At 41.2% G+C, this 25,131-nt stretch overlaps 2 protein-coding genes across 4 annotated transcripts in view; one reads left to right on the top strand and one right to left on the bottom strand.

The window, feature by feature from the left end:
- The window catches only part of CSGALNACT2 (chondroitin sulfate N-acetylgalactosaminyltransferase 2), a 32,479-nt gene extending 17,459 nt beyond the window's left edge, over positions 1 to 15,020 (top strand). Inside the window, exons 3-8 of the mRNA XM_058029569.1 lie at positions 6,578 to 6,794; positions 7,323 to 7,424; positions 8,961 to 9,139; positions 10,722 to 10,816; positions 11,848 to 11,929; positions 13,075 to 15,020. Coding sequence (XP_057885552.1) covers positions 6,578 to 6,794; positions 7,323 to 7,424; positions 8,961 to 9,139; positions 10,722 to 10,816; positions 11,848 to 11,929; positions 13,075 to 13,367 — 968 coding nt within the window. The 3' untranslated portion in view covers positions 13,368 to 15,020. The remainder of the gene's footprint in view (positions 1 to 6,577; positions 6,795 to 7,322; positions 7,425 to 8,960; positions 9,140 to 10,721; positions 10,817 to 11,847; positions 11,930 to 13,074) is intronic.
- An 8,396-nt stretch (positions 15,021 to 23,416) lies between these two features.
- RASGEF1A (RasGEF domain family member 1A) overlaps positions 23,417 to 25,131 on the bottom strand; it is a 144,855-nt gene continuing 143,140 nt past the window's right edge. For all 3 annotated transcript variants that reach the window (XM_058028920.1, XM_058028922.1, XM_058028921.1), the window contains one exon: positions 23,417 to 24,552. In XM_058028920.1, the coding sequence (XP_057884903.1) occupies positions 24,528 to 24,552 (25 nt within the window). In that variant the 3' untranslated portion in view covers positions 23,417 to 24,527. The remainder of the gene's footprint in view (positions 24,553 to 25,131) is intronic.

Here is a 25,131-nt window from a genome sequence, read left to right as displayed (position 1 = left end):
ATTATAAAGGCCTATGTAGCAGTTAAACTTTGAATGCTTAGTAAGGCCCTTAAAAGGTGCAGTAGTGACAAATCCCGTAACAGGTGGCTTTCAGGGTATGGTCTTCTGCAATGGAAATAAGTATTATCAAAAACTGCCCTAGTACCTCTTCTTCATAGTTACAGTAATAAATACAGTTCATGCTGCCATTAAAGACCAAAAGGTGGACCATGTTATAAGGCCATTACTATAGAAGGGATTCTGAAGTGAGTACTGACATCTGTATTATTAAGCTGACATGCTGGAGAAAGGTACCATTGGCCTTGAAATAATGGGTTCTTTCAGTCTCACATGATGTAATTGGTCTGTAGTGCAAAAAGTCTGTTTTTAACAGCTATTGTGTTTAAAGTTTGATCAAAGTACACTTCTTCATCCCAGAAGGTGGTACAGGCCATGGAATCCATTCAGCTGGGTCAATGCAACACAGCCTGTGTTGGGCTCTTAGTACAGTTCTCATTTAAAACCCTATTATTTTTTCCAGGGGTTATCATTCTTGGGCTTTATTTCTGCATTAAGTATTCAGCTGCTTTTCCATTGCTCTTTTAGATATTGCTTGTACTCAAGTGGATTTTTATTTTACCATGACTGAAATAGCTGTTGATTTTTTAGTGCACTGCCTTTAATGACAGACATTCAAGAAAGTAAGTAGTTTTAGAATCTTAGAATTACACTTCATACCTCTGCCTCTGTTCACACCAGAATTTGTTTTTGGAAATCAAACTCATTTCCTTTTGCTGTAAAGACAGTAACTTCAAACACAGGGTTGCAGGAACTATAGGGAAAGACAATTCTTTAATGCTGCATATGGGTGTGTTAGCAACCAGCCATAGTGTTATCTAGATCTATTAGTATCTTTCTTCAGACAGAAGTTGTGGATTGTGTGGGTATTCTGTGGGTTTTTTATGTGCAAATACTACTGGCTAATTTAGCCATCAAAAAAGGCATCTTTTGAATGTTAGCATATATTTCTCCACCCCTGTTTTTCCTGCAGTCAGAGTTTAGAAGCAGACTCAGGCAGTGTTGGTGCACACAGGTCCCTTGCCCTGCAGCCCTGTAAACAGGCTCTAGCACTCTGCCTGTGCATCCCCTTTTGGTGGAAGTGCAGTTGGAAAGCTGATGCCATTCTGTTTATAAAACACTAGTCCCTTAAGCTGCCCTAAGCTGGTAGGATCAAAGTGCCCAGCAGGTTTGGGATACCAGCTGAAGCCAGAACAGGTCCTGGAACTGTCTTAAGAGCACATCCACATTGTTGCTGGATTACTGTTGCTCATTGAGAGAAACAGTTTTTAAAGTTGGCTTCAGTTGAGGCATGTAATTTAAGTTCTACATCCTCTTCAGTTGGTAATTATTTTGTAATAAGTGGTTTATGACTAAAGCTAGAGTATTGTGCAATTTGAACCTGGAGGCTGAGAAACTTGGTGTGTGGATTATTTTTTTTTTCGCTTCTGGGATAAAAGAGAAAACATGGTACTGCATTAGTTAATACATAACCATCATGTTTGGTGCTCAATATAGATAAGTTGATTTTATATTCTAACTTGCAGGATTTTTTTCCTCAAAACTACTACATATCTATATACAAAAACTTATCCACAAAACTGTACTGCAAGAAATTTTTATTCTGAAGCCTTCTAGCTTGTTACCTCAGCAGGCTATTTTTATATAGGTCAATATTTGGTTCTGGGAATTATGTCTGCTCTTTTCCTAGACTTGTGAAATAGTAGACTAAACTTTGAACCATGTAAATTTTTGTGATACAGACTTTCAGGCACACTCTCCTTAGGGAATTTGGTGACTGTTTAATTAAGTTTAGAACATCTTTACTTATAGATTATTTTACTTAATGGTGTCTTTTAATGTCTGTTGATTATGTCTGAAGGTCTTTCCTAGAATTGCCTCCAATGCCCAGTGAGTTCAGTATCATTGTCTTCATTTGAAAAAACATCAAGAATTTTTTTTCTTACTGTGTTTAGGATTTAGTCAATACTGGAGTAACTTGAGACAAGTAATACTAATAACTTGAATTTTAAATTGATCTGCTTTCTGTTTTAAAAATAAGAATTTCCTAAATAAACTTTTTTCTGAAAAAGTACACTTACCATAATACTTATGGTAGTCTGAATCTACTGATTTTTATTACTCTTAACACTGGGCAGGCCAAAAAAGTTGCACATGCATGCTGATGGATGCCAACTTTCTTGTTGCACTCTGTGTTTTTGCAGTGTGTCCTCGAAGTAACTGTTCATGCCTGACTGCAGGCTCAGCCCCTGTGGGCTCTGCACAGAGATGCTCTGTGGCGGGGCAGGGAAGCTGTGTCCCCAGCAGGGAGCACTCTGGACAACTGCTTCCTCAACTCAGGTTACTTTTTTAGTGTTGCAAAACAGAGCAGTGATCCAGATCTGCTTTGGAATTCTGATATGGCAGATCTGTCACAGCCACACCATGGTTATGTGCAGGCTTTGAGCAATAACACTAAGTCAAAAAAAAAAAATTATTTCAAAGTGTATATTACAACTACAAAGATAACTTTCTGAGAACTTCAAATTGTTTTTCACAAAGCTCAGTTGACTTGCTCTGCTGATGAAGGGAAAACCAGCAAATTCCTCAGCTCTGTTTGCTGTACCTGTTTTCCTTTGCAGCAACCCATAATGAAATTTCCAGAATTCTAATATTAACAGAAGAAAAATCTGACATGAAAAAAGTCTTGTTGTGCAGTTACTGTTTGATAAACCCTTTGAAGTGTGTTTTTTTCTTAGTGTTTGCAATAGATCTAAGTGTATGAGAAACAAGAGTATCCTGTTCCCCCTGGATGAAGAGTATCCCTAGAGAGGATAAAAGATGCAATTTTACATATTTTCACAAGTGAATGGATTTAGGATTATGAACAATAGACCTAATTGCTGAGCTGCACGTTCTAAGATAGTCCTCCATTAAAAATAGATTTCTTTGAGGTCAGTATTTGATAATATTGAGAAATAGAGAGTAATTCAAAGGAGATAATAGTATTGCCTCTGTCTGTTCCCTTTCACCAGAAGCATGTGACATTGAGTCTTGAAGGGTGATTGAGGAGCCTTCATGGACACACTTCACTATCAGTGTAACTGGCTTATTTGGGTTTACATTTATCAGTGTAATTGGCTTTTTAAATCAAGAGATTACAAGCTCTTCCATTGCACAAATGTTTAAAATTAACTGTTGGAAAATGGAAGCACTAGCATGTTTTCAGAAGCTAATTGGCAATTAGCTAATTGCTAATAAAGGTCTTGTTATTGAATCTCTAGCAGTGCTGTTTGGGTCCATTTCTCTTGCTTCTGTGTTTCCAATTGAAACTGGGCAAAATCAGGAAACTTTCTTTAGGTCAGCATTGAAAAAGAAGCCTTCCCACCCCCACCCATCCTTGGAATGTAAAAATCCTTTATTCCCATGCTGCAGGCTTCCAAGTTTTTGCCATCCCCATAACGATGTGGACTGCTGGTCGTGCAAACAGCCCCTGCCTGTGTGCTGCACAGGACCAGCAAGTGGCCACTGTCCTGGCAGCTTCAGTGGAGAGCTCTCACACACACCAAAAGAACCAGATCCATCTGCAGTCCACAGACCAAACACTGCCTGGTAGTTGTAAAGCAAGTAATGTTCAAGGCAATAGAAGAAGAGCTTTTTTGGCTTTCATAGTAACTGATCCCCAGGATTCCTGTGTTTAATTTGTTTGGTGAGAAGCAGAACTTCTGCAAAGGGAGTAAAGCTTCATAGACCAGGAATAGCAGCTGTTAAATTATTTCTGCTGTTTTTTACCTCGTTGCTTGTGGAGTTCTCTTTTGGATGGCAGCCAGTGTATGCTAGTTGCAAGGTGAGATAACAGGTTTTATTAAATGAGTCAGTTCCAAGTGTTAAAAACTTGAATACACTTAGAAGTAAACCAGATATGGGTTCTTTTTCTGGCTGTTCTCAAATCTGGCTTCTGTGCATAGAGGCTTTAGTCCCATAAAAGTATTCAAATTAGTAGATTAGCAACAGAAGCTACCTCATAGCAAGGAGAATAACTCCAGGAGTAAATACTATTTAAAAGAAATGTAGCTCTGGTAGCATGTTGAGATTCAAAAGTTTGGAATCTTGTATTTCAACAATTGAATGTTGGCTAGACTCTATTCCAATTTGAATTTGCATATTAAGGTATTTATGAAGTTATAGCAGTGGGCTTTGCTTTAGTTTAATTTTTTTTTTAATTAGTCTAGAAAGTTTTGCTCTCTACTTCAGCCTTCTGTTGTAGACTGTCATCTAAGCTTATAGTTTGATTTAAGGTAAGCTATTGGCAGCTGGTATGCTTTTAAAAAACTTCACTTATGTTGTAAATGGTATTTTTTTCTGTAAACAGCTATTGAATAGCAGAGAAAATAGTAAAATATAAAATACTGAAGGTTGATATCCCCAGGAGTCCTGTTCCAAAGTATTTGCTGCCTATTACATGAAAGTGTGGTGTATGAGCACCGTGGTGCATCAGCTGCTCCATTAACCAAGATGCTGTTTTCAGCTACAGTGCTGGAGTGTGCAGCACAATGAGTTGGAATGGAAAAAGGTTGAGAGGGATTTAAAATCTTCTGCTGCTTCTGGCAGTCAGCACTGTGGGCTTTCATTGTTTGAAACACCATTTTCAGTGCTTGTAATTAATAATGATTTGAAAATAAGCATTAAAATGTGATGCATAATTATGCATCTCTGTGCTGACAAAAGCAAAAATGTGGATTTCAGTCTCTTAAAGGAGAGCATTGCAGAACTTTGTTCAAAGGGTTAGAGGCTCTCAGCTGAGAGCTTCAGTCTTCACTGACTTGCAGTGTTTTGGACTGGAAGTGCATTGTCCACAAGACAGGCTGCATTACACAGCTGGGCATGGGAGGGCTGTAAGGAGCTTGCTGTAAAAGAGAGACTGCTGGGCAGGAGGAGGGAACATCAGTGAATGAAACTGGGTTTGGTTTGGGGATGGAGGCTGGAGCAGAGGAACACGGAGGTAGATTTAGGGAAAGGATTTTTTCTTTGTGAATGGAATCTGGGATATAAAGAAAGAAGTTAGGTCAAGGTGGTGTGCACATTCCTTTGCTTCTTGTGTTGAAAGAGAAGGGAACATGGAGAATACTTGCCTGGCCAGAGGGAGGGACACAAAGCTCTGTCATCCCTTCTTTCTGGTTCCTCAGACAGTCAAACTCAAGGTGCTCTAAGGTGAGAGCTGCTTCCTTTGCATACTTTGTCTGGTGTTGATTTCAGTTGCAAAAAAAGACAACAAAAAGGACACTTATCAAGGCTGGGTACAAAAGAGAACCTTTTGTGTCACTGGTATGGTTTGCCTGCTCTGTGGCCTGCCACCAGCTGCTTTCTGGGTGGAAGCCTGGGAGGGATTTCAGCTGCTGAGGAGACTGGCTTGGAGAAGGGGCAGTTCAGGCAGCCAGGTGCAAGGAAATGCAGCGTGTTAGGGCAGGGGTGTGCATCCCTCCCACTTGGGAACATGCAGCTCTTTGTAACTTTCTCTATGGTCTGGGTGGCCACTAACTTAACTGGAATGTTATGCCAGTTCATGGTGTAGCTTGTGATTCTTCTGGATAATACATCTTTTTCTTGCTGGTGAGAGGAAAGCAGAGATGGGATGAACGTATGGCATTTTTGTTGGAGGATTTTTCCTGTCATCATTTCTTACTCTCAGGTTAGCATAGATATGGAATGATGAGCCTCAGTCCTTTCCTGTGTGGTGTAGAATTAGAGTCTGTTGGTTTAACTTCCTTCTTTGATGGCCCTTAAAGGCCCATGTTCTGAAAGGGCCAGATTTTTTTCTACCCATTTGGAGTAAAATATCAACAGATGGTCCTGTTTCTGGAGGGACTAGCACTTTGGTCCTAAAGTGTGACAGCCACATAGAAAAACTTCTACCTATGTCCTTAGAAGACTATGGGTTAGTAAAGTACCACTTATTTGTCAGATAGAAAACATTAATTACTGGTCAGCAGTGAAAACAATTTAAAAGCATTCCAGCGTTATCACACAGTTGTTTTGTTTAAATGCCACATGTCAGATTTTGCAGACTTTGTCAAGCAATTACTGTCATTTGTTCTGCCCACAGAACAAATTTTGCTTTTCTTGTGGTGATTACTGGCCAGATGATCTCAGATTTTACTGTGGGCTAGCTCAGTGCTAGATGCTTACTGAAGGGCTTAAGAACAGGCAATATTAGACTTCATCCATCCTTTTCCTTAGTAATTAGCTGAATTCCCTTTTTGTTGGGAAGACCCAACTCCAATAGAGGAATTGGCATAGGACCATGAAACCTGTCTCTAAGAAGTAGGGGAAGCTGGAGTTAATTTGGGATTGTTTCTCAGGTCTGACTGAAATGGTAGAAAGGTGACTGTGATGGATAACCCCTTGTGGAAATTTCATATTGTTTTAGGAGAAACCCAGAAGCTTTGCCCTCACTTCTTTAGTTGTAAAGAGAACCAGTGTGTCTGAAATAAAACTGCTGGGATCTTTGACTTTGATATGACTTGTGTGACTTATTCTTCAGGTTACTATCGTACAGAGAGAGATAAGGGGACACAGTATGAGCTGTTTTATAAGAAGATGGATGGCATGGAGTACAGGCATGTCACCTTGTTCCGACCTTTTGGACCCCTCATGAAAGTGAAGAGTGAAACAGTTGATATTTCTAGATCGATCATTAACGTTATTGTTCCTCTTGCTGGAAGAACTGAGGCATTTGCACAATTTATGCAAAACTTTAGGTAGGTGCATGAGATTTTATAGTGAGCTATGTTCCTGATTTTCAGTGTTTTGTTTTGTTTTCAAAGTGAATTCCTGTTGTGGTTGAGTTGCAGCAGAGCTAATGATTCCAACATTGTGTGCAACTGCCTTGGGATGTTTTTAATTGAACCTACTGTATGGAGAAAACATTCCTTCTAAAAGGGCTTAAGAGATTCTCTAATTGCAGCAAAATGACCAAAAGTCAGGGTCATTGTGAACCTGGACACAGATGATTTTGAACATAATTTGTGTATTTGCATCAGCTGGGGAGTGCCTGTTTATAAAAGAAGGTATTGGAATGTGACACACAGTATTGGAACCTTCTGATGTAAATGGGCAAGATGGGGAAAGAAGAGAAAGCATCTCTTCTTGTTTTCTCTGAAGCCATTTGATGATGGCCAGAATACTTCAATCTGCTAATTCTTTTTTATGCTGTAGCTTTTAATTACCTAAAGTTTTTTGTTGTGTTTCAGGTATTTAGTAATATCAGCTTATCTTTGTGCTTACAGGGATGTGTGCATTCATCAGGATAAGCGTGTTCACCTCACAGTGGTGTACTTTGGACATGATGGTCTATCAGAAGTGAAAAGCATCCTAGAATCTGTGGCTAGGTAAGTATGTCAATCCAACATCAGTCAGTAAAACTGGCATTTTAAACAGCTTTTAAAAAAGAATGAAGAAATAAACCAAATAAAGCTAATACTCTAACACAGGTTACTGGGAAATTCATTATTTATTTGCTATACCCTATTTATGGTTGCCATTTTACAGCTTAGGTTGCAAAAGTTTCCTGAAGACTACTAAAAATCAAGTTATAGCCAGAAAAGACTTTGAGGCTTCTATCTGACAGTCCCAAAAACAACAAGGATGAGTTTTGCAGTGGATATTCAGTCATGCTAACAGATTGATTAGAGTGGAAGTTCTTTGGAACTGGGATGTACATTTTAATACCTCACTGGAGAAACAATTTTATTTAATTATAAGGAAGAGAAATGTAGTAGTCAAAGTAGGCCTGTACTTACTCTCAGCTGTAAAATAACTTTAAGCAGGGTTCATCATGGCTCTCTCAGCATTACATCAGTAAAATTCACAAACATGTCTTTTATGGTTTTTGTTCCAGAGAGATGGGACAGGTGTCAGCATCCTTCACCCTATGGCCAAGGGGCTCCTTCACCACCTGAGCTCTTGCACCCATCCCTGAGCTGGGAGCCTCCTTGAGCTCTGGTGTGGTCCCTGTCTCAGGATGCTGCTCCCCATGGCACAGACTAGGCACAGGCTGCTTTGTCACCAGCTTGGAGGTGTGATGGAGAGCTGGCCTGACACTTAAGGGCATCTCGTAGGAAGGGAGGAGAGAATTTCTGCCTTTGCTGCTGCAGTCTCCCTAGCACCCGCTGTGTGCTGTACCCCTCCATTTTTGAGGCCTCTGCTGCCTGCCCTGCTCCCTGTGAGATGTCCCTCAGAGCAGTGACTCAGTGCTGCAGGCTCACTGGCCATTTACCAGATTCAGTGTCTTTTTAGTGGTGCTGCTGTTGACTATATTCACTCTGTTCTCTTCAAGCATTGTCCTCTGAAGTGCCTCTGAAGCAGACACTTAACTTTGCTTGAAGATGTTCTCTGAGTGTGTTTCCAGTCTCCTTTGGCCGTTCCTTCCCTCTTCTGCTGGGAGTACAGGCACGTGTGCTAGTGGTGACCAGCGAGGAGAAGCAGAGTGCCTGGGTTGTGGTGGCACTGTCACACAGGTGGCCTTTGCCCCATGAGTCTGGTCATGCCAGCACTCTGGCTTCCTGTTTGCCCTCTTCTCTGAGCTAGTGAAGACAGATATTTCTGTTGGTCAGGTTTGTGGGGACAAATTTTAGATGCCATTGTAACTCATAGAGTGTTTTGATTCATGTCAGTTAAAAAAAGGCCTTTTAATCTGTCTGAATGATTAAACATGAAGTTACAAAGACTGATCTCTGTCATTTTACAAGGCTTAAAATTAAAATAGACAACTAAGTGTAACATTTTTTTTCTCATTCTGATCATATAACTGTTTTTCTTTTTAAATTTCTGGAATGAAATTCCTGTAAAATGCTAAAAAACCTATCAATGGTCCCTCTGCCCCTCCCCACAGATTGATTTTGGGTTTGGCTCTGTTTTTCTTGTAGAGAAACTGACTTCAACAATTACACGCTTGTCTCTCTGAATGAGGAATTCAACCGGGGCCGAGGACTCGACATGGGTGCCAGAGCCTGGGAGAAGGGCGAGGTGCTGATGTTCTTCTGTGATGTTGATGTTTATTTCACAGCCGAGTTCCTCAACAGCTGCCGCTTGAACGCTGAGCCCGGTACGTTCCCCTGTTGTTGCTGGGAGAGAGCCTTGTCACCCTGACTTCAGCTGACCTGTGCTGGGCATTGTAGCAAACAAGGAAAACTCAGCTAGAATGGTGGGGCTTATTCAGTACCTCACACCCTGGAAAACTAATCACACTCTGCACAAAAGGCAATAATATTCACACTGAGAAATAACTTCTGCCTTAGTGTAGCTTGTTTTAAGAAGATGTCTTTTTTTGTACAACATACAGTTTTCATGTTTTCTTCAGATTTAGTTTTCTGAAAGAAAGCTGGACAACTTAATTACGGTAACAATTAGACTGCATGTAAATCTGTATCACAAAACTCAGAGTAACACTCTACAGTGGAAGATGACTTTTGTTATGCTGAAATCTCCAAGTTTAGTTTATCTCTTCTCACACGTGTGTGGCCAAGACATGTCACAAAGGAATGGTTTTCAGTAGAGCTGCAGTGTGCTCCGTGTGGAACCTGAGCTCATGTTCCACTGTTCCATCCCAAGCTCTGAAATATTGATTGTTTTTCTAATTTTGTGTGATGCTTGCTTGTTCTACAAGCTTCTGCCAAGAAGGGTAAAGCTTTCTTGAGTTAACAAGCATGCTACCAAAGATCTCCTTCTGTCAAACTGTTTGGGTTCTTTTTTTCATGCTTACTCTTGTTTCAAATATGTTGCAGTCAGAAACCATTTTCTCCAAATGTTAATTTGGAATCAATAGATATTTTTTCTTCACCTAACAAGCAGGCAAGAAAATTCTTCCAAAGCCAGATATTTGGGTTCTGTTTCTTGATTTTTCTTTCATTTCTGTCTGTCTCTGTTCTTCATGAAACAAGTTGTATAAATAATGGGAAAAATTTTGGAGAGGAGTATTTTTTGAGCTTTAACGAGAAAGAGTTCAAGACACTCGTTGAAATTCATACTGGCACTTGGTCACCTTTGTTTTAAATGAGATCTGAAAATGCTGCTCACTCCTTCAGAGTTCATGCCTAAGTCAGGATAGTGAATATTCTTGTGGACTGTTGTTGTCAATACTTTTGCAGCATTGGTGATGCAAGACATTAGTGGAAAAATATTTACCTGGCTTCTACAAGAGACACAGAACTGGTGTTTTCAGCATAGTCAGGATTCTCATGATGCTTGATGCCCTTGCAGGATATCCTGGGAGTACCTGCTTTTACATGTTTGTGGACAGAGATAAATTCATAAAATTCAATAATGCAAAGTGTTACTTGCATTTGATTAGTTTTCCTGCATATCATTATTGCAGGAATTTTTCAGTCACCTGGAATGATACTGAGATATCTAATATTTTATATAAGCATGTATAACTATATATAAAAGTTAATCCAGTGTAATATGTATAGTATGCATAGATATGTATTTTTTTTAATCCTAAGGGCTCTGCCCCACTGGATGTTACAGGCTTCCTAGGTGGGAAATCTTAGCAGCTAGAACTTGTTTTTATTTATTTCCACTAGAGGCCTAATAGGTAATCTCTTCCATAAAAAGAGTGTTTCTGGTTTCTTTTTGCCTTCAGAAAGCATGCCCACAGTGAGTAACAATTATCTTTTGACTTCCAGGGAAAAAGGTTTTCTATCCTGTGGTATTCAGCCTTTACAATCCTGCTATTGTCTATGCCAACCAAGAAATACCACCTCCTGTGGAGCAGCAATTGGTAAGCAGCTTGCTTTATTCTGGGTAGAATTAGGTGTGCTTTGTATTAAAACAAAAGTAAGTCTACCTTAATAGTCTGTTTGGGATATCTTGTGACCTTTGGCACTGCATATCTAAACAGTTTTCTCCATTATGGACAAAGCACTGGGAAAAAACCTTCCCCCTAGTTTAAAAGAAGTAATTGCAATTAACCAAATGAAGTTGGTAGTTCTGATCTGCTGCTTATTGTGGCTTGACAAGCCAGTCTTTTAGGAGGATGGTGGCATTGCATGGCTGCAACTTTCATCTTATGTTCCAGCAAACAAAGCGTTGGTGAAAGGCAAAAACCTCTGAATGAAGTGTCCAGTCTGGCTCTCTTTTGAGAGACTGCATGGATGAAATTGGGTTTTGCAGCTTAGACTTCTGAGATGGACAGGTTTAGAAGAGGAAAAGAAGAGAGTAGTATGAAGAAGAGCTGTATTAAAATAAAAACATAATAGCCCTCATTCCCTACGCTGTTTGCAAGGATCCTGCTGAAAGCCAGAGGGAAGGTTTTACATGTAGTCTTGGATAATCACAGCTGAGAGAGGAGTGATCTCCTGCCTGACAGCTCTTCTGTCCACTCTTTTAAACTTAACAGTATTATGGTTTTTGACTTAAATCACAAAGCTTGCTTTTCACGTCATATCGGATCAAGAGACAAATGTGGCCTTAGAAAATGGGTAGGAAATGGAGTGTTGGGAGCAGATGATTTAGCCATGGGCTCATTTACTGCTTGGTCTGGGCAGATGGATAGAAAATAGAGGTGGTGCAGCAGAAACTGCTGTGGAAACTGCAGTGAAGTTGAATGGGATTGGAAGGCAGAGGATGAAGTGAGCTGCAGGTCACTGGGAAGCCCCAGGAGTGCATGACACAGAAATACCAGAAGTGTTATTATGCTCTATCCTGCCCTGAACAAATGATGGGAAGAGCTTAGCTTTCTGCAAAACCAAGTGCAGTGTACCTCCTTGGTTGTATTGTACATTTCAAAATTGTACTGGTTTAAAATTGCAGGTGCACAAGAAGGATTCTGGTTTCTGGAGGGATTTTGGCTTTGGGATGACTTGTCAATATCGGACAGACTTTCTGACTGTTGGTAAGATGAGACTAAAGAAAAATAATTGTGAGTTTAAAAAGTGATTCTCTGGTCTTAACTAATGACAGGAAAGTAATACATTTATTTCTTGTATTATTTCCCCAGGCCCAGCAGTCAGACTTGCTTGACAAGTTTGACCAATGAGATAAATTAGCTTTTCTGGATTTTGATGTCCCATCTGTTGAGTGTATTAAAAGACACAGTAGTTTTAGTAGAAACATTTAATTCTAGAATTTTTTTAAATAGTGGTGGGGTTTTTTTTTTTGGTCCTTTGTCTCTGTCTGAAGCAAATGAATCAAGTTTAAGAAACATGTCACTCAAATAAGCCATTCACATAGACAAGAAGCATTCAAATCCTTTCTTTTAAATAACCTAGAGAAGTTGAATACAGTTGTTGGAGTCTTTAGCAACGTGCTTTGCCCCCCCTTGTGGCATGTTCTTAAAACTGAGAACAGCTTGGTGTGCTTAAATGTGGAGGATAGTGCTGAGCATAGTCTGCCAGAAGATGCAATGACACAGCCCTGCGTGCTGTCTGGTGCCTTGAATGCAGGCTGATTGCTAAGAGCAGTCACACTGCCATCTGTATGGTAGTGCTAAATGAGGACTGCATAATTCTGGAGTTTTGAAATTGTACAGGAGCCTGGGTTGCTCTTCACTGTAGTCCTGGAAAAACAAGAGAACTTAAAATGGTGAACCGTGTTCCGTTCCTTAGTCCAGCCTTTTAAATTGTGACCTGTGGAGTAATTGCTGGCATTGTTAGAGAGGATTTCTCATATGGGCATGACTGCTTCCTTTTCCAGCTGCTAAAATCCATTATGCTTCCTAAAAATAATTCAAAAGCACACCAAGTGAGGTTTGCCTACAGTTTTCTGCAGCTGTCACATGGGATGTCATGCATAATGCAGTTTGGAGACACTGCTCTAAGAGACTTCCTGAAGTCAGCAGATCTGTGTCCTGGGCAGTTCCCAGCACAAAGGATGTGCTATCCTTGAAGCTCCTGTCCCTCTGTTTGGCATGCCATGGCATGGGAAGCTTAGTCAATTGCTACAGAATTTCTGGAACGTCATGTGGTAACGGGTTAGGCACGAAGCGTTGCTGTCCTTGCCCGTGTGCCCGGGTAACGATCTGTGCCGCTGTCTCTGCAGGGGGCTTTGACCTGGAGGTGAAGGGCTGGGGCGGCGAGGACGTTCACCTGTACAGGAAGTACCTGCACGGGGAGCTGGTGGTGGTCAGGACGCCGGTGCCCGGGCTGTTCCACCTGTGGCACGAGAAGCACTGCGCCGACGAGCTGACCCCCGAGCAGTACCGCATGTGCATCCAGTCCAAGGCCATGAACGAGGCGTCGCACTCGCACCTGGGCATGCTGGTGTTCCGCGAGGAGATCGAGGCGCACCTGCGCAAGCAGGCCTACAGGACTAACAGCGAGGCCGCGGGCTGAGGGGCTGAGCCCGGGGACTTCACTCGCAACCAGCACCGCTCTACAGCCTTAATGCAGCTCACAAACACAGTGCCTCTCTTTTTCAGTGAAGAACAGCTTAGAGGGTTTTTGGTTCTCGTGTTTGTTTTCCCAGTAATCCTTTGACTGATACCCACATGTGTGAGTTCAAGCACCTCAGCTAAATTGGAGGGCCCGCGTAGTTCAAGGAAAGTGTCTTCGGTGTCGACTAGAAAAATCTCTGGAATGTACAATTCAACACTTTTCCATGTGGTACATCTCTGTTCTTATGTTTGCATTCTTTTGAGAATTAAATGAAAAAATCTTTCGTGTCTTGAGTATTTTCAGTCTGTATGGCTCACTGCACTGTGACTTTAGAAGGATCCTGTACTTAGACTCCATTGTAGAAACAAGAGAAAGGTGGGGGAAAATAATCTCACCATGAAAGGTACATGGACATGCTGTGCAGGGTGCTGATTCCACAGCAAGGGCTTGTGCCTCATTTGCTGTATAACAGACATTGACATGGTTGAATAGAGAATAATTTGGGGGGTGGGAGTGAAGATTCTTTTAAGTGGAATTTTAGAGCATATAATGAAAGTTCACACTGGGAAGGAAACGCCACCTTCTTCTTTCAGTGATGGAAGTTGGGAACATTCCAGCTTGGTGTTTCTGTGCCTGCTCTTTTCCCACAGTAGATGCCATATCCCTTCTATAAACTGAGCTGTGCGATTAAACTTGTTTGCTTAAATATTTTTGGCCTTCACTCCTTCTTATTCCAAGGCCCTGCCTATGTATCTCATCCTTTAAGTTGAGGAACCACCTTTTCATTCCCATATTAATTTATTAGAGGCCTGTTTGCTGTTATGCCAATATTTTCCTTGTGCATTCTTTCTCTTTTGGGCATTTGTCTGACATGTTTTTGTAAGGTGTCCTATACTCATAGTTGTTTCAGTGGCTGAAAAAGCAAGTGCTATTACAGTCTTTCTTTATGCCATGCTCTTCATTATACTGATCATCCTAGCAGCCTTACTTTTTCAGTTTGCAGATGTTTTAGGGTTTTGGTTCTTTTTCCTCTGGGTCAGTTTTTTTTTTTTTTTTTGTTTTTGTTTTTTTTCTGGTTTTTCTTTTGTTTATTGAATTTTTTTGAGCATGTTTAAACAGAATTATGCTGTGGTCTCATTAGTGCCTTGTACAATGGCACTACTACTTTGGTACTTACCTTTTGGGTGTTTTGGGATGCATAAACAGTACAAATGCAGGCAGGTCATTTTTCTCCATGTTGTCTTATATGATACCATATGGCATGCCTCGTTTTTTAATACATTTGTTTATAGAATGAATGCAGAGAATGCTAATTCAGTGGTTAAACCATTTGCATGGTTTCTGCTGAATTTTCATACTAGTTGCAAACCTTTCTCAAACCAGGTAATTAAGATCTGTTTATGGGTTTATTTTGCTCAAGAATTCTGAAGATTTAATGATTGATTTCTGAATAGCAGATATGCTGTGCAAATAGTTCTGGGCACTGATCCTTTTTTATATGTATATAAAATTTGCCTTTATGTAACTTATTGTGGAGAACAGTGTACTGTATTGTACTTAGAGTGAAGAGAATGCATTGCAGGACTTCTTGCAATTTATATTCTCAGTATAATAAATGGAATTTCTGCATTTTAGAAATTGTTTTAAGCTGTTTCTTTGAAATATGTTTTTACAATAACATTGTATAGAGCACAACACACTGGATTGAAATAATATTTTCTGTGAGAAGTTCAACCAGCTCAGTTTTGCATCTCAGGTTCTACCCAGACCAGATACCAGAGTTTGTTCCTTGGACAACTTAAATTTACACCAGATTTACCTCACTTGGATACCTCGGTTGTTGCTAACAAAAATTGTAGGGTACTGGCGAGGACAAGAGGAAATACATTGGTGTTATGACTTGGGGTGAAGATACAAGTGGGGCACTCTCCTGAGACTCCAGCCTTTAAAACTCCAGGGCAGCTGCTGCTGTCCTGGCTGCACAAGAAAAATCTATTCCAAATTGCCTCTCCCTGGCACCAGCGCTGCTTGGCAGCCCTGGAGTGGACACAGAGCTAGGGCAAGGCCCAGCGTTGCTGCACCTCAGCTCTCACCTCTCAGATCCTGCCTCAGGAGGATGCACTTGTCCCAGTTCTCATGTTTTGGAAACATGGCAGAGTGCTGATAGCCAGGTGTCTCAGGTTCTGCTGTTTTCCACTGCGTGGTTGTGCTTATCAGCAACAGCGAGGGAGATCGGTGTCAGTGTCCCCATCTGGGTGATGAAAACCCATGTGTGGTGGTGATGGGGGAGGTCTGGAGATGAATGGAGTCACCAGGAACCACTTGGGAAACTTTTTTCCATTCAATATCCCAAAATGTAGAAGCAAATGCATCGGGGTTAAAAGGAAGTCAGAACACTTAGAAATGTTTATTATGTGGGTTGGGCAACATACACAAGTGTTCCAAATGGCTCATGAGTTGAGGATTTCTGATCCTACAGGAGCCCTTGTAGGCCCAGGGTTTGTCTTGTCTTAGTTCAGCTCCCTGCAATACCCACCTGTGTAGGTGTTGCTGTGGCACACACCAGCTCTGTGCACCCCGTGTTTGAATGCACACCATTGCCTCTGCAATGGGGCAGGACAGAAATAGGGATATGCTTTTATTAAAGACAAAGTGAGTTCAGTTACCTGAGCTTGTTCAGCCTGTGACTGCCTTTGGGCACCGCCACACTGTGCTGCAAGCACGTGTTTGTGAGCAGCAGTGTCCCAATTACTGCTGGGAGCTGTGACCCAGGGCAGGGATGCTCTTTCCCATGTAAATGGGTAACTCTTCCTTGGATGTGTTTCCTTACTTCATCCAAGAAACTGAGCAAGTTAGTTGTGCTTCAAACAAAAATCTCTTGCTTGGGAGCAAGACCTGCTTTTGGCTTTCCCAAGCTGTGCTCTGCCTGCAGAGGAAGAATAAATTCCACATTGTGGGGGGTTTATTTAGCTTGGGGTGCTGCTGGGGCACTGCAGGGAAGAGTGACAGTGTCAGCCCTTGGAGTCACAATCGGTGTGCCCAGGGTCGGGGCTTGGGTTACATGGCCAAGTGCTGGGCCTCGTCCTCCTGTTTTGACAGATGCTGTTTACATAACACACTTTTTTTAAGCTGTGGTCCAAGTGTTTTCCTGGAGGAGTCACTGTGTTTTAGTGCTAGAGTAGTAAATATAGTAACACTTATTTAAGTAGGAACATGCTCCACTGAATCATGAAGTAATTTTTGATTCTGTTGCATGCTGTTCACATAAATTGTAACCTTTTCCAAGGAATATGTAAGCTGTAGCCTTCCCTAGAGAGAAGTGTTCTTCATTAAAGGAAGTCAAGATGAGATTAGTTCAGGGTGGACTTTTAGTTTAGACCCTTGCAGGAATGAATGTGGGTTGTGCTTTTGAAATTGTTTAAAAATATGTTCTTCAATTAGACTAGTAGATACTGGTTTAGAGAATCAGTAAATACAGATGGAAAACTGGAAAAAACTTAGGAAAATACTTCTGGGTCTCCTGAATCCAGAAGAAAATACTGAGTTTTTTAGTTCCATAAGGGCCTTTGGACTCTGAGATCCACACACCTGTGAAAATCAAAACTTACTTGTAATCTGTGTTCAAGAAGAGAATGGCATCAGGAGGGAAAGAGAAGTGGTAGGTGAGCCCTAACCACTTGTACCTGAATGCAGACATTTAAATGGTTTTAGTTCGTGCCAAAATATAAACTAGAACAAAATTTCTGCCTTGTCAGATCCATGAATGAAAGGAATAAAGCTTCAAATAACCTTTAAAATGGTGTTTCAGCATAAGTTAGTAACTTATTGGTGCATCCGTGTAACGATAAAAGATTTCTGTGTATCAAAAGTAAGTGTAGCCTTCATTTGCCTGAGGTGTTCTTGCTGACTGTGACTCCCAAATACATCTGAAGGAGACAAATCATTCCAATTTGACTCAGCTGTGAAGGAAAATGAGGATAACGAGCTTCAGCTGTGTCTCGTTGATGCCCCAATGATGCTCACCTGTTCCTCGTTGGGCCTGAGGGGCTGCCCTGGCCCAGGTGCTGGCAATGACCACGGCAGCTGGGCTCAGTTAGCCCTGGGCAAGCACTGCCTGCCCTCACTTGGGACCTGCAGCTGCCAGGGAAGGCTTCTTCTCCTTCTTTTGCAAGAAATCTGGCTCTCTCTTGGCTTTGGGTGAGGGTTTTTATTATTTTATTATTATTATTATTTGTTATTTTTGAGATTGCCTTAGAAAGGGAACAGCTTATACCTTTTTGTTAGGAAGCCTTCTGTGCTTCTGTGGAGGTTGGCCTAAAGAGTAGGGGTTGGAGCTGGGATCTGCATGGAAGTGCTGTGCAGCAAAAGTACTTCTGACCTGCAGGTAGAATGTTAAATAAATCCCTTTTATATGTAAGTCTAAGTGTTTGCATTAGGTTTTATTTAAACACAGCTTTGTTTTGGCTAGCTTAGTCACTTCCAGGGTAAGGTAAAGAAGTCCCCCTGAACTTGGAGTTTGTGGTGATTTAACTGGTTTATTTGAACTGCTCTAAATGTGTTTGTTATGTGGTGAGTTTCTCTGGAGCATTTTAAGTTCTTACAGCTTCAAGGTTGCCTTGTAGCTACAGGGCTTGTATGTACCACATCACTGAAATGTTTTGACCTATGTCCTCCCAGCCTTCTCTATCAATGGTGTAAAAACTCTTTGCTGGTATAAGTTAATTTAGCAAAGGCTTTAGAATTTTTTTTCATAGGTAGAATACTTTGCATTTGTACTTGACTTGCTGGTGAGGTGAAGGAGGACATGAACTCATTCCTCATTCGTTTGTGCAGGGTGTTTCTTTTGGGGTTTCTTTATCGTTGCTTTGCTGTTTGCATATCCAGGTGAGAGCATGTGCTCTTTGCCAGCACCTGTGAGTTCTCAGGCTTTGAGCAGAAGTGCTGTTTTTAAAAAGGGCTGTATCTGTGAAGCGAAATGTAAGGCAGAGGCTATGGGACAGCCTTCATGGATGTGCTGTCTGACCTGGCTCCCACTGAAGGCAGTGGCAAATGTGCCCAGGGTGCAAAGTCACAGCTGTGAAACAACAGGGAAGCTTCTCCTGTGAGGAAAAGGGGAAAATGAGATTGTCCCAGTGTGATGGATGTGGAGGAGAAGCTGAGCAGAGCTGTGGAAACACGAGCTAGCAGGCACAGCGTGGCTCTGGCCCTGTGAGAGCTCTTTGCACATTTCCTGCAGCCTTGTGCCAGCTTAAGTGGCTTCTTGCTGACTTCATTACAGTCCATGGGGAAAATGATTGTGTTAAAGGGATAGTCTGAAGCAAAAACAAAACCCTTTGAGATTGCTTGGTGCTCAGGAAGGCTTTGGAGAGCAGCTCTGAGACAGCTTTGGCTACTCTAGGTTGTGACTGGCAGCTTTTCCTGGGGAGCAGCTGGGATGGTGCTCTGGCCTCTAAATGCATCCATGGGACAGATGTTGGGGGGGTGGTGTTTGTGTGCTCTTAAAAATCTTGTCAAAGTGATTTTCTTGGCTGCTGGATTATTGTGAAATTCTTTTTGGGATACTTGGACACTCGAAATTTCTAAGCCGTAAAGTGAAGTAAGAGGTGCATAGAAAAACAAAATGGATTTGTTTGCATCTGTAAAATTATTCATTGCTTGCTTGGATTTTGAAATGTGTTAGAAGTGGTTTGGTTTTTTTTTCCAAACTGAGATCAGGTCATCAACAGTGAGCTATTATGTGCCCAGACAAGAATAATTCACTGTTTCATTGAATTCTGGTATTGCCATAAACATCCAAGACTTCGCTCAACTCCCTCGCTTACAACTGTGTTTGCTGAGTTCCTCAGTGCTCTGTTGCTGTTACTGAGGATATGTTGTACTTGGTTCTTTGATTTGATAGATATTTGTGGAGGTGGAGTGTTGTTAGCAGTATCTTCTTTGAATTGAATGTAAAAGATGTTGTGTAAACATTTTAAAGGAAACCTACAGTGTTGACACTGATGGATAGCAGGATGCTATATTTAATTTAATATGCCACAGAATCAGAAGAGGCCATAGTGTGCTCATGTGACAGGGATTAAAAGATGTTAAGTAGTTTTCCCTGTAATGAGATGCTGCTGGAACTCATTTGACTTCTGCCCCCAAACAGAATTACATTACTTTTAAGATGGCTGCTTAATCCAAAGCAGCTAGATAAGATTAAACATATTAGAAGCAAATTTCCACTAAATTTCAAGTTTCTTCTTTTCTGTCCTGTATTAGGTGAGGCTGTTTGAAGCTGGTGCTTTGATTTGTGTTGCCTTTCAGCTTCCTTCCAATCCTGTAAAATGGTCTCCAGTCCTTGTGCTGAAGTAGGTTTGTGAACAGGACTCCTCTGTGTGCCCACAGACCTGGGGTTTGGCTTTTTTGTCTGAGTGTGTTTAGTTTTGGTTTGTTGGGGAGGTTTGGTTTCCTGCTAGGTGCTACTAATAGTTTCAAGTAACAAACAGTGTTTCTGACAGGACTTCTCCATTTCAGTGCTTTTTATTCTTGGCTGTTGGGAGCCTGAGTAACCAGCACTGTGAAGTATGCATCCCAATAGATCACAAACAGTGCATTTGCTGGCTCTTGCGTTTCCTGGTGGTTTGAATATCTTCCTCATCGTGAAGGAGAGGGCAGAATATGCCGCAGAATGTCCAGCACTCCCTGCCTTACCAGAACTTTATTGCTCCTGATATTTCTTTACAGAAGTAAACCAATATCCTTAAGTAACCTTACAGCAATTACCTGCATCCATTTTCCGTGCAACAGCTGAATGGGCTGACATGAAGGCATAAAAACACTGACGTGAAAAATTGCTTATACCATTGGAAACACTAGAAATGCTTCCATTATTTATTATTACCATGTTAGAGAGATGTTTATAATTTTTGCTGTACCTCCATGTTACTGCAGAACTAAATCCCCAAATGTAGTTTCTCTCCCTTCCAAAGCCCAAGATCCATCTTGGGAAGCAGTGAAGGACAGCAAACCTCTGCACTGTCAGGGAACCTCTGTCAGAGCCCATAGGAATGTGCTGGAACCTCAAAACATTCCCAGTTATCCCCGCCTTGCCAGGGACAAGCATGAAAGAAGCCATTGCTAATATTTGCAAGCTTACTGCTCTGGAAACTTCCTTGATAACATGCATTAACAGCTGCAGATAAATTCTTTCTGCAGTTTGATTTTTAAATTATTTAAGTATCTTGCTGTCCACACAGCCCTATTGAATTGCTGCAGAGAGCAAGGTCAAAACTGTGCTTCCCCACACTGCTTGTGGGATGTTCTGGATAGCTGGGAAGCTGGGGCTGTCCTGATAAAATTACACATATTGGAGGCTGAAGAGAGGAGATCTGTCAGCACATCCTCAGCAGAATTACTGATTTCTCCCCCAAAGATGTACTATATCAGCTGGCAGCTAACTGCTCAGCTGAATTTTGCCCCTTGAGTTATTTGCTAAAAGAAAGCTGTTTCTTGGGAATTATTAACTTGATAAATCAAATTGCTGCTAACGTAACTCATGATACCTTTCTGGCACTGAGCTCCTGCTCGTCACACTGTGCTGGGCTCTAATGGCAGTGAAGGGCCTGGAAAGCAATTTTATTGTTTACTCTTCTGCCTGTGTAAGTAGCTAATTTATCCTAATGACTGGATGGGACATAATTGGAAGTGAGTTTTCAAGGATGCAATATTCATATTAATTATGAGCGTGAACTGGCCATCAGGAAGACTCTTATCTGCTCGATCCTCTTATTGCTGGTAAACATCATTATCTGTTCTAATGAGCTGTGCTAGCACTGTTCAGCTCTGCAAGTGTGGTGTGGGTGTCTGGTTACCAAAACCATTTCCCCAGAGAGCTTCCAGCAGATCAGAAATGCTTATGGGGCTTCCAGAGCTCCTGCCTTCCCAAGATGTGATTTTGTTTTCTTTTCCCAAGGCTTATATCCCTGTGAAAGGAGTGGCACTGGGGCAGCAAAGCTGGGTTTTGTCCAGAGCTCTGTGCTTGTCTGTTCTCTGTGTCACCTTGCAGAAGGAAGGGGCCTTTTCAAGCAGGGCATGAAGAAGGGCAGTGGTTGCAAGCAGAGGTGCTGGGGTGTTGAAATGCCTACAGCAGCTTGCCACAGGAAACCCTGCTGCAGCCAGCAAATGTTCTGTGCTCTGCTGCTCAAAGGGTAAATACGGGGGGGAAATGAAATTCAGCTCTTGTGACACAATAGGGTTTTACACAGTGGAACTGCTAAGCATTTCCACTGAGAGAACAAAAATATTCTGTAGCACAGACCCTATCAAATCCATAAAATACTACTACAGAAAGAACATGAAGTGGCAGTATATTGTTGGCTTAGTGTTGCTCTTGCCTTTGCTGAAAGAAATGTAAGTATTTCATACCATAGCTTTTCAAGTCAGAAGGTGGCCAGTTGGTTCCCTGTGACCACATTGCCTTCCACACCTCATTCAGCTTCTGGTTTGATACGTTTGCAAGGGAAAAATAACTATGGGAAAAGTTAGTCATGGTTGAAGCAATTTCTTTTTTTATTAATGCAAGCACATCCAGTCAAACACAGAATATCCTGCTTTATGGTACAGCTTTATATTTAGCATTTCAGCTCAGAATAGCAAAACACAGTATTTAAGGAATGTATCAAACTTGGGGAGGAAAATAAAAGGGAACCAATGTAGATACTGCATGGATTTCAAGTATATGCTTGGACTGATTGACCGGCAGAGTGCACATTCATGTGAAAGCTCTTTCATACATTTACAGAAAGTGTTCTAAAATTGAATTTCAAATATATATTTTTTTTCCTTAAATTTTAAGCATCCCTTTTAAACTTCAATTACATAAACAAAGCTGATATACAATCCCTCGTATAGTGTCTGACAATGTTACTAGCTAGAACATCTCTGAAAGTGCAAAACACTGTAATAATACAGTATAAATATTCTTTCTGGAATCCAGGGCTGAAGGCCAGTACTTCAGCACAGGAAAAATAGCAGCAGGTCATAAGAATTATCCCTTCCCCTTTCCTGGGCTGTTCTTGTTAACTGTTAGTATTCTACTTCTTCTTTCCTCGTGGTGTAACTTGCTTTTGTTTCTCTTTGATGCCAATGCTATGGGAATGGCAAAATGTTGATTTGTCTCCCTTCCTTACATCAACTTACTCCTGTAATTTGAAGTATTTGCCAAGGGGGAAGTGAAAGAGGGAAAGCATTTTAATTTTTCACCGTGCTCCAGGGCCAATAAAGCAAATTTCTGCTAAGTGCTTGCATCAAACAGTGGCACTGCAATTGGCTGTAGGCACTCAGGCAGGGAGAGTCTGCAGGGCTGCCATAAACCAGACCCTCAGTCCAGCAAGTCTTGCCCCTTCTTCAACAGAAGGCAGAATAAGATCAACACCATCCACCTAGGGCTGGCCATTTTTAATAAATCCTTGCAGAGATCCTCTGCAAGGCTCTGCCAGGGAGGCTGTGACCACTGCCAGCCTCAGAGGGACTCTTTTTGTTGGGCTTTTTTTTTTAATGAACAAAAAAGAAAATACAAACCAGTCCAATAATCTGGCTCAAGTTATTATCTTATCTTACATTCAGCCCTCAGAGGGAAAATTACTGGAAAAGAAAAGTAGGCATTTGTGGGTAATAATTTGTTCATTAGACAAAATAGGTTTTAATCTGAGCCTGTTTGCTTTTCTTTCTTAACTCAGAGATCAGTTGACAAAAGTCCTAACTTATTTTTTTTTCTCCCTGGAAATGAATACCTTGAACTTAACAGAAGCTCTTCAGTGTAAACTCAGTACTAAAAGGAGAAATTAGAAATGGCAAGCATGACTGGGTTTGCAGATCACCTCTAATTTTGGTACTGACCTGTTCAAAGGTTTGACTAATTTCTTAGAGTGCTTACCTTTAGATTTCAGTGGGTGCTGTCCCAGACAGTTAATCATGGCTTGCAAAAGGCTAGAAAAACTTACATTCCAAGTGTGTCTTTGTGTTAATTGTCTGTAAGTGCAGACTGGACTCTTCAAAGGAGCCAATGGAATTAAATGACCAATTCACAGCAATGAACTCTTCTTAAGCTTTTTTGGAACTTTAGCCTTAACTTCAAATTGGACATCTGAGTTTACTTTACCCCTTCTTCCCTGGCCCATGCTGAGTTTTTGTTTTCCAAAGACTCGTTTTAGAAAAGCATTTTAGGCCTGTTTTGCAGAGATTATAATCTAGGTTAGACATTCTTCTCTTCAAACATAACAAAAAAAAAAAAATCCCTGATTTTTCAAAAGGAAAACACAAACTATTCTGACAGGCAGAATGTAAAGGATAGTTCCCAGAAGTATGAACACTTAGACATGTGTGCATCCCCACAAGTGCACACACACATACTCACACACAAACACACAGACCCAGCAGTTACCCCCTCTCACCTCTTTACATCACGTAACAAAAATAGGTTTGCTGCACCATCAGTGTTACAGGCAGGTATACTCTACTTCATGTGCCATAATTCTCCACTTTATTTAAAAAGTACATTGTAGCTGGTTTGGAGACATCCACATTTTTATTTCCCTTACTTCCAGCCCCGTCAGAAGGTACAACTACACAAGCTCAGTACCTTGTAAGGCACTATTTGCTGATGGAGGAGAGGAACAAACACTTGTGAACAATTCTGCTGATTTGAAGGAGACCCCTCATTTCAAAGCTAGGGAGACATACTGAGTGTTCTGCAGGATACTGGTCCAATGGGGTATTTAACCTGAACACTGGCTTCAGTTAGGATGTGTGTTTTAATTTGTATTTGTTTTGGTGGAAGTAATAAAAAATAAAAATTTGGATGCTGATAGAATAAGATACCATCTCCCATGATACATTTCATCTCTGAGAACAGGGCCCTGCCCTTATATTTAAAATAAAAAACCAAAACCCTTCAGTAAGTGCCTTAAGGTTGACATGTGAAATATTTACCACATTTTATTTCATAAAAGTTACTGTATGTACAAAACAGACCTCATCCAGTGAGGTCTTTCTTAGCTCAGTCCAAGTCTTTCATTCAGGTTGTAAAAACATGTCCATTAGATGTGCTTTGAAGTCTGCAAATCTGATCCAAATTTCTCAGGCTCTATTAAGAAGAGTTGTCCTAAAAGATGAAGCAATAAAAAAATTATCTTTTCTATCCCAACAAAAAGGTTTTCATTTTTGGCAATAGATCTATCTGGCATCACTAGCTGACAGCCTCTCTTCAAGGGATAGATTTTCAACTGCTAGAAACTGGAATGAATCTGTGCATTTCAGCAGAGATGCTGACATTAAATGAGGTGAAAATGTAACTTGCATAACGTTACCTCAGGCCCCTGGGATCAGCTCAGGCATGTAGCACATGTTGTGTGTGTGTCACCCCAAACCACTGCAGGCTGGGCAGCGCTGGGTTTAGTGCGGGGTGCATTGCATGGGGACACCCCAGGAAATGCTGGGATCAGTGGGAAACTGGCTCTTGCCTGGGACAATGCAGTGCCCATGAGCCTGACAGATTCTAATTAATGGATCTCATCATGTACAGGGGAGTGGTGCTTCCCATTCTCAGGAGGATGAGGAGCCTTTGAGACTTGATCCCTTAGGGTAGGCTGACAATTACCATATTTCTAGAAATTTTCATCCTTTTATATGATTTGTAAGAGCGTAGCTGTGATGAGAGCACTTTGTTAGTGTCTCTATAGAT

Source organism: Melospiza georgiana, chromosome 8, assembly GCF_028018845.1.
Source record: "Melospiza georgiana isolate bMelGeo1 chromosome 8, bMelGeo1.pri, whole genome shotgun sequence".
NCBI classification, from domain to species: Eukaryota; Metazoa; Chordata; class Aves; order Passeriformes; family Passerellidae; genus Melospiza; species Melospiza georgiana.
The sequence above is the reverse complement of the archived record's forward strand: the minus strand, read 5'-3'. Positions and strand labels throughout refer to the sequence as shown.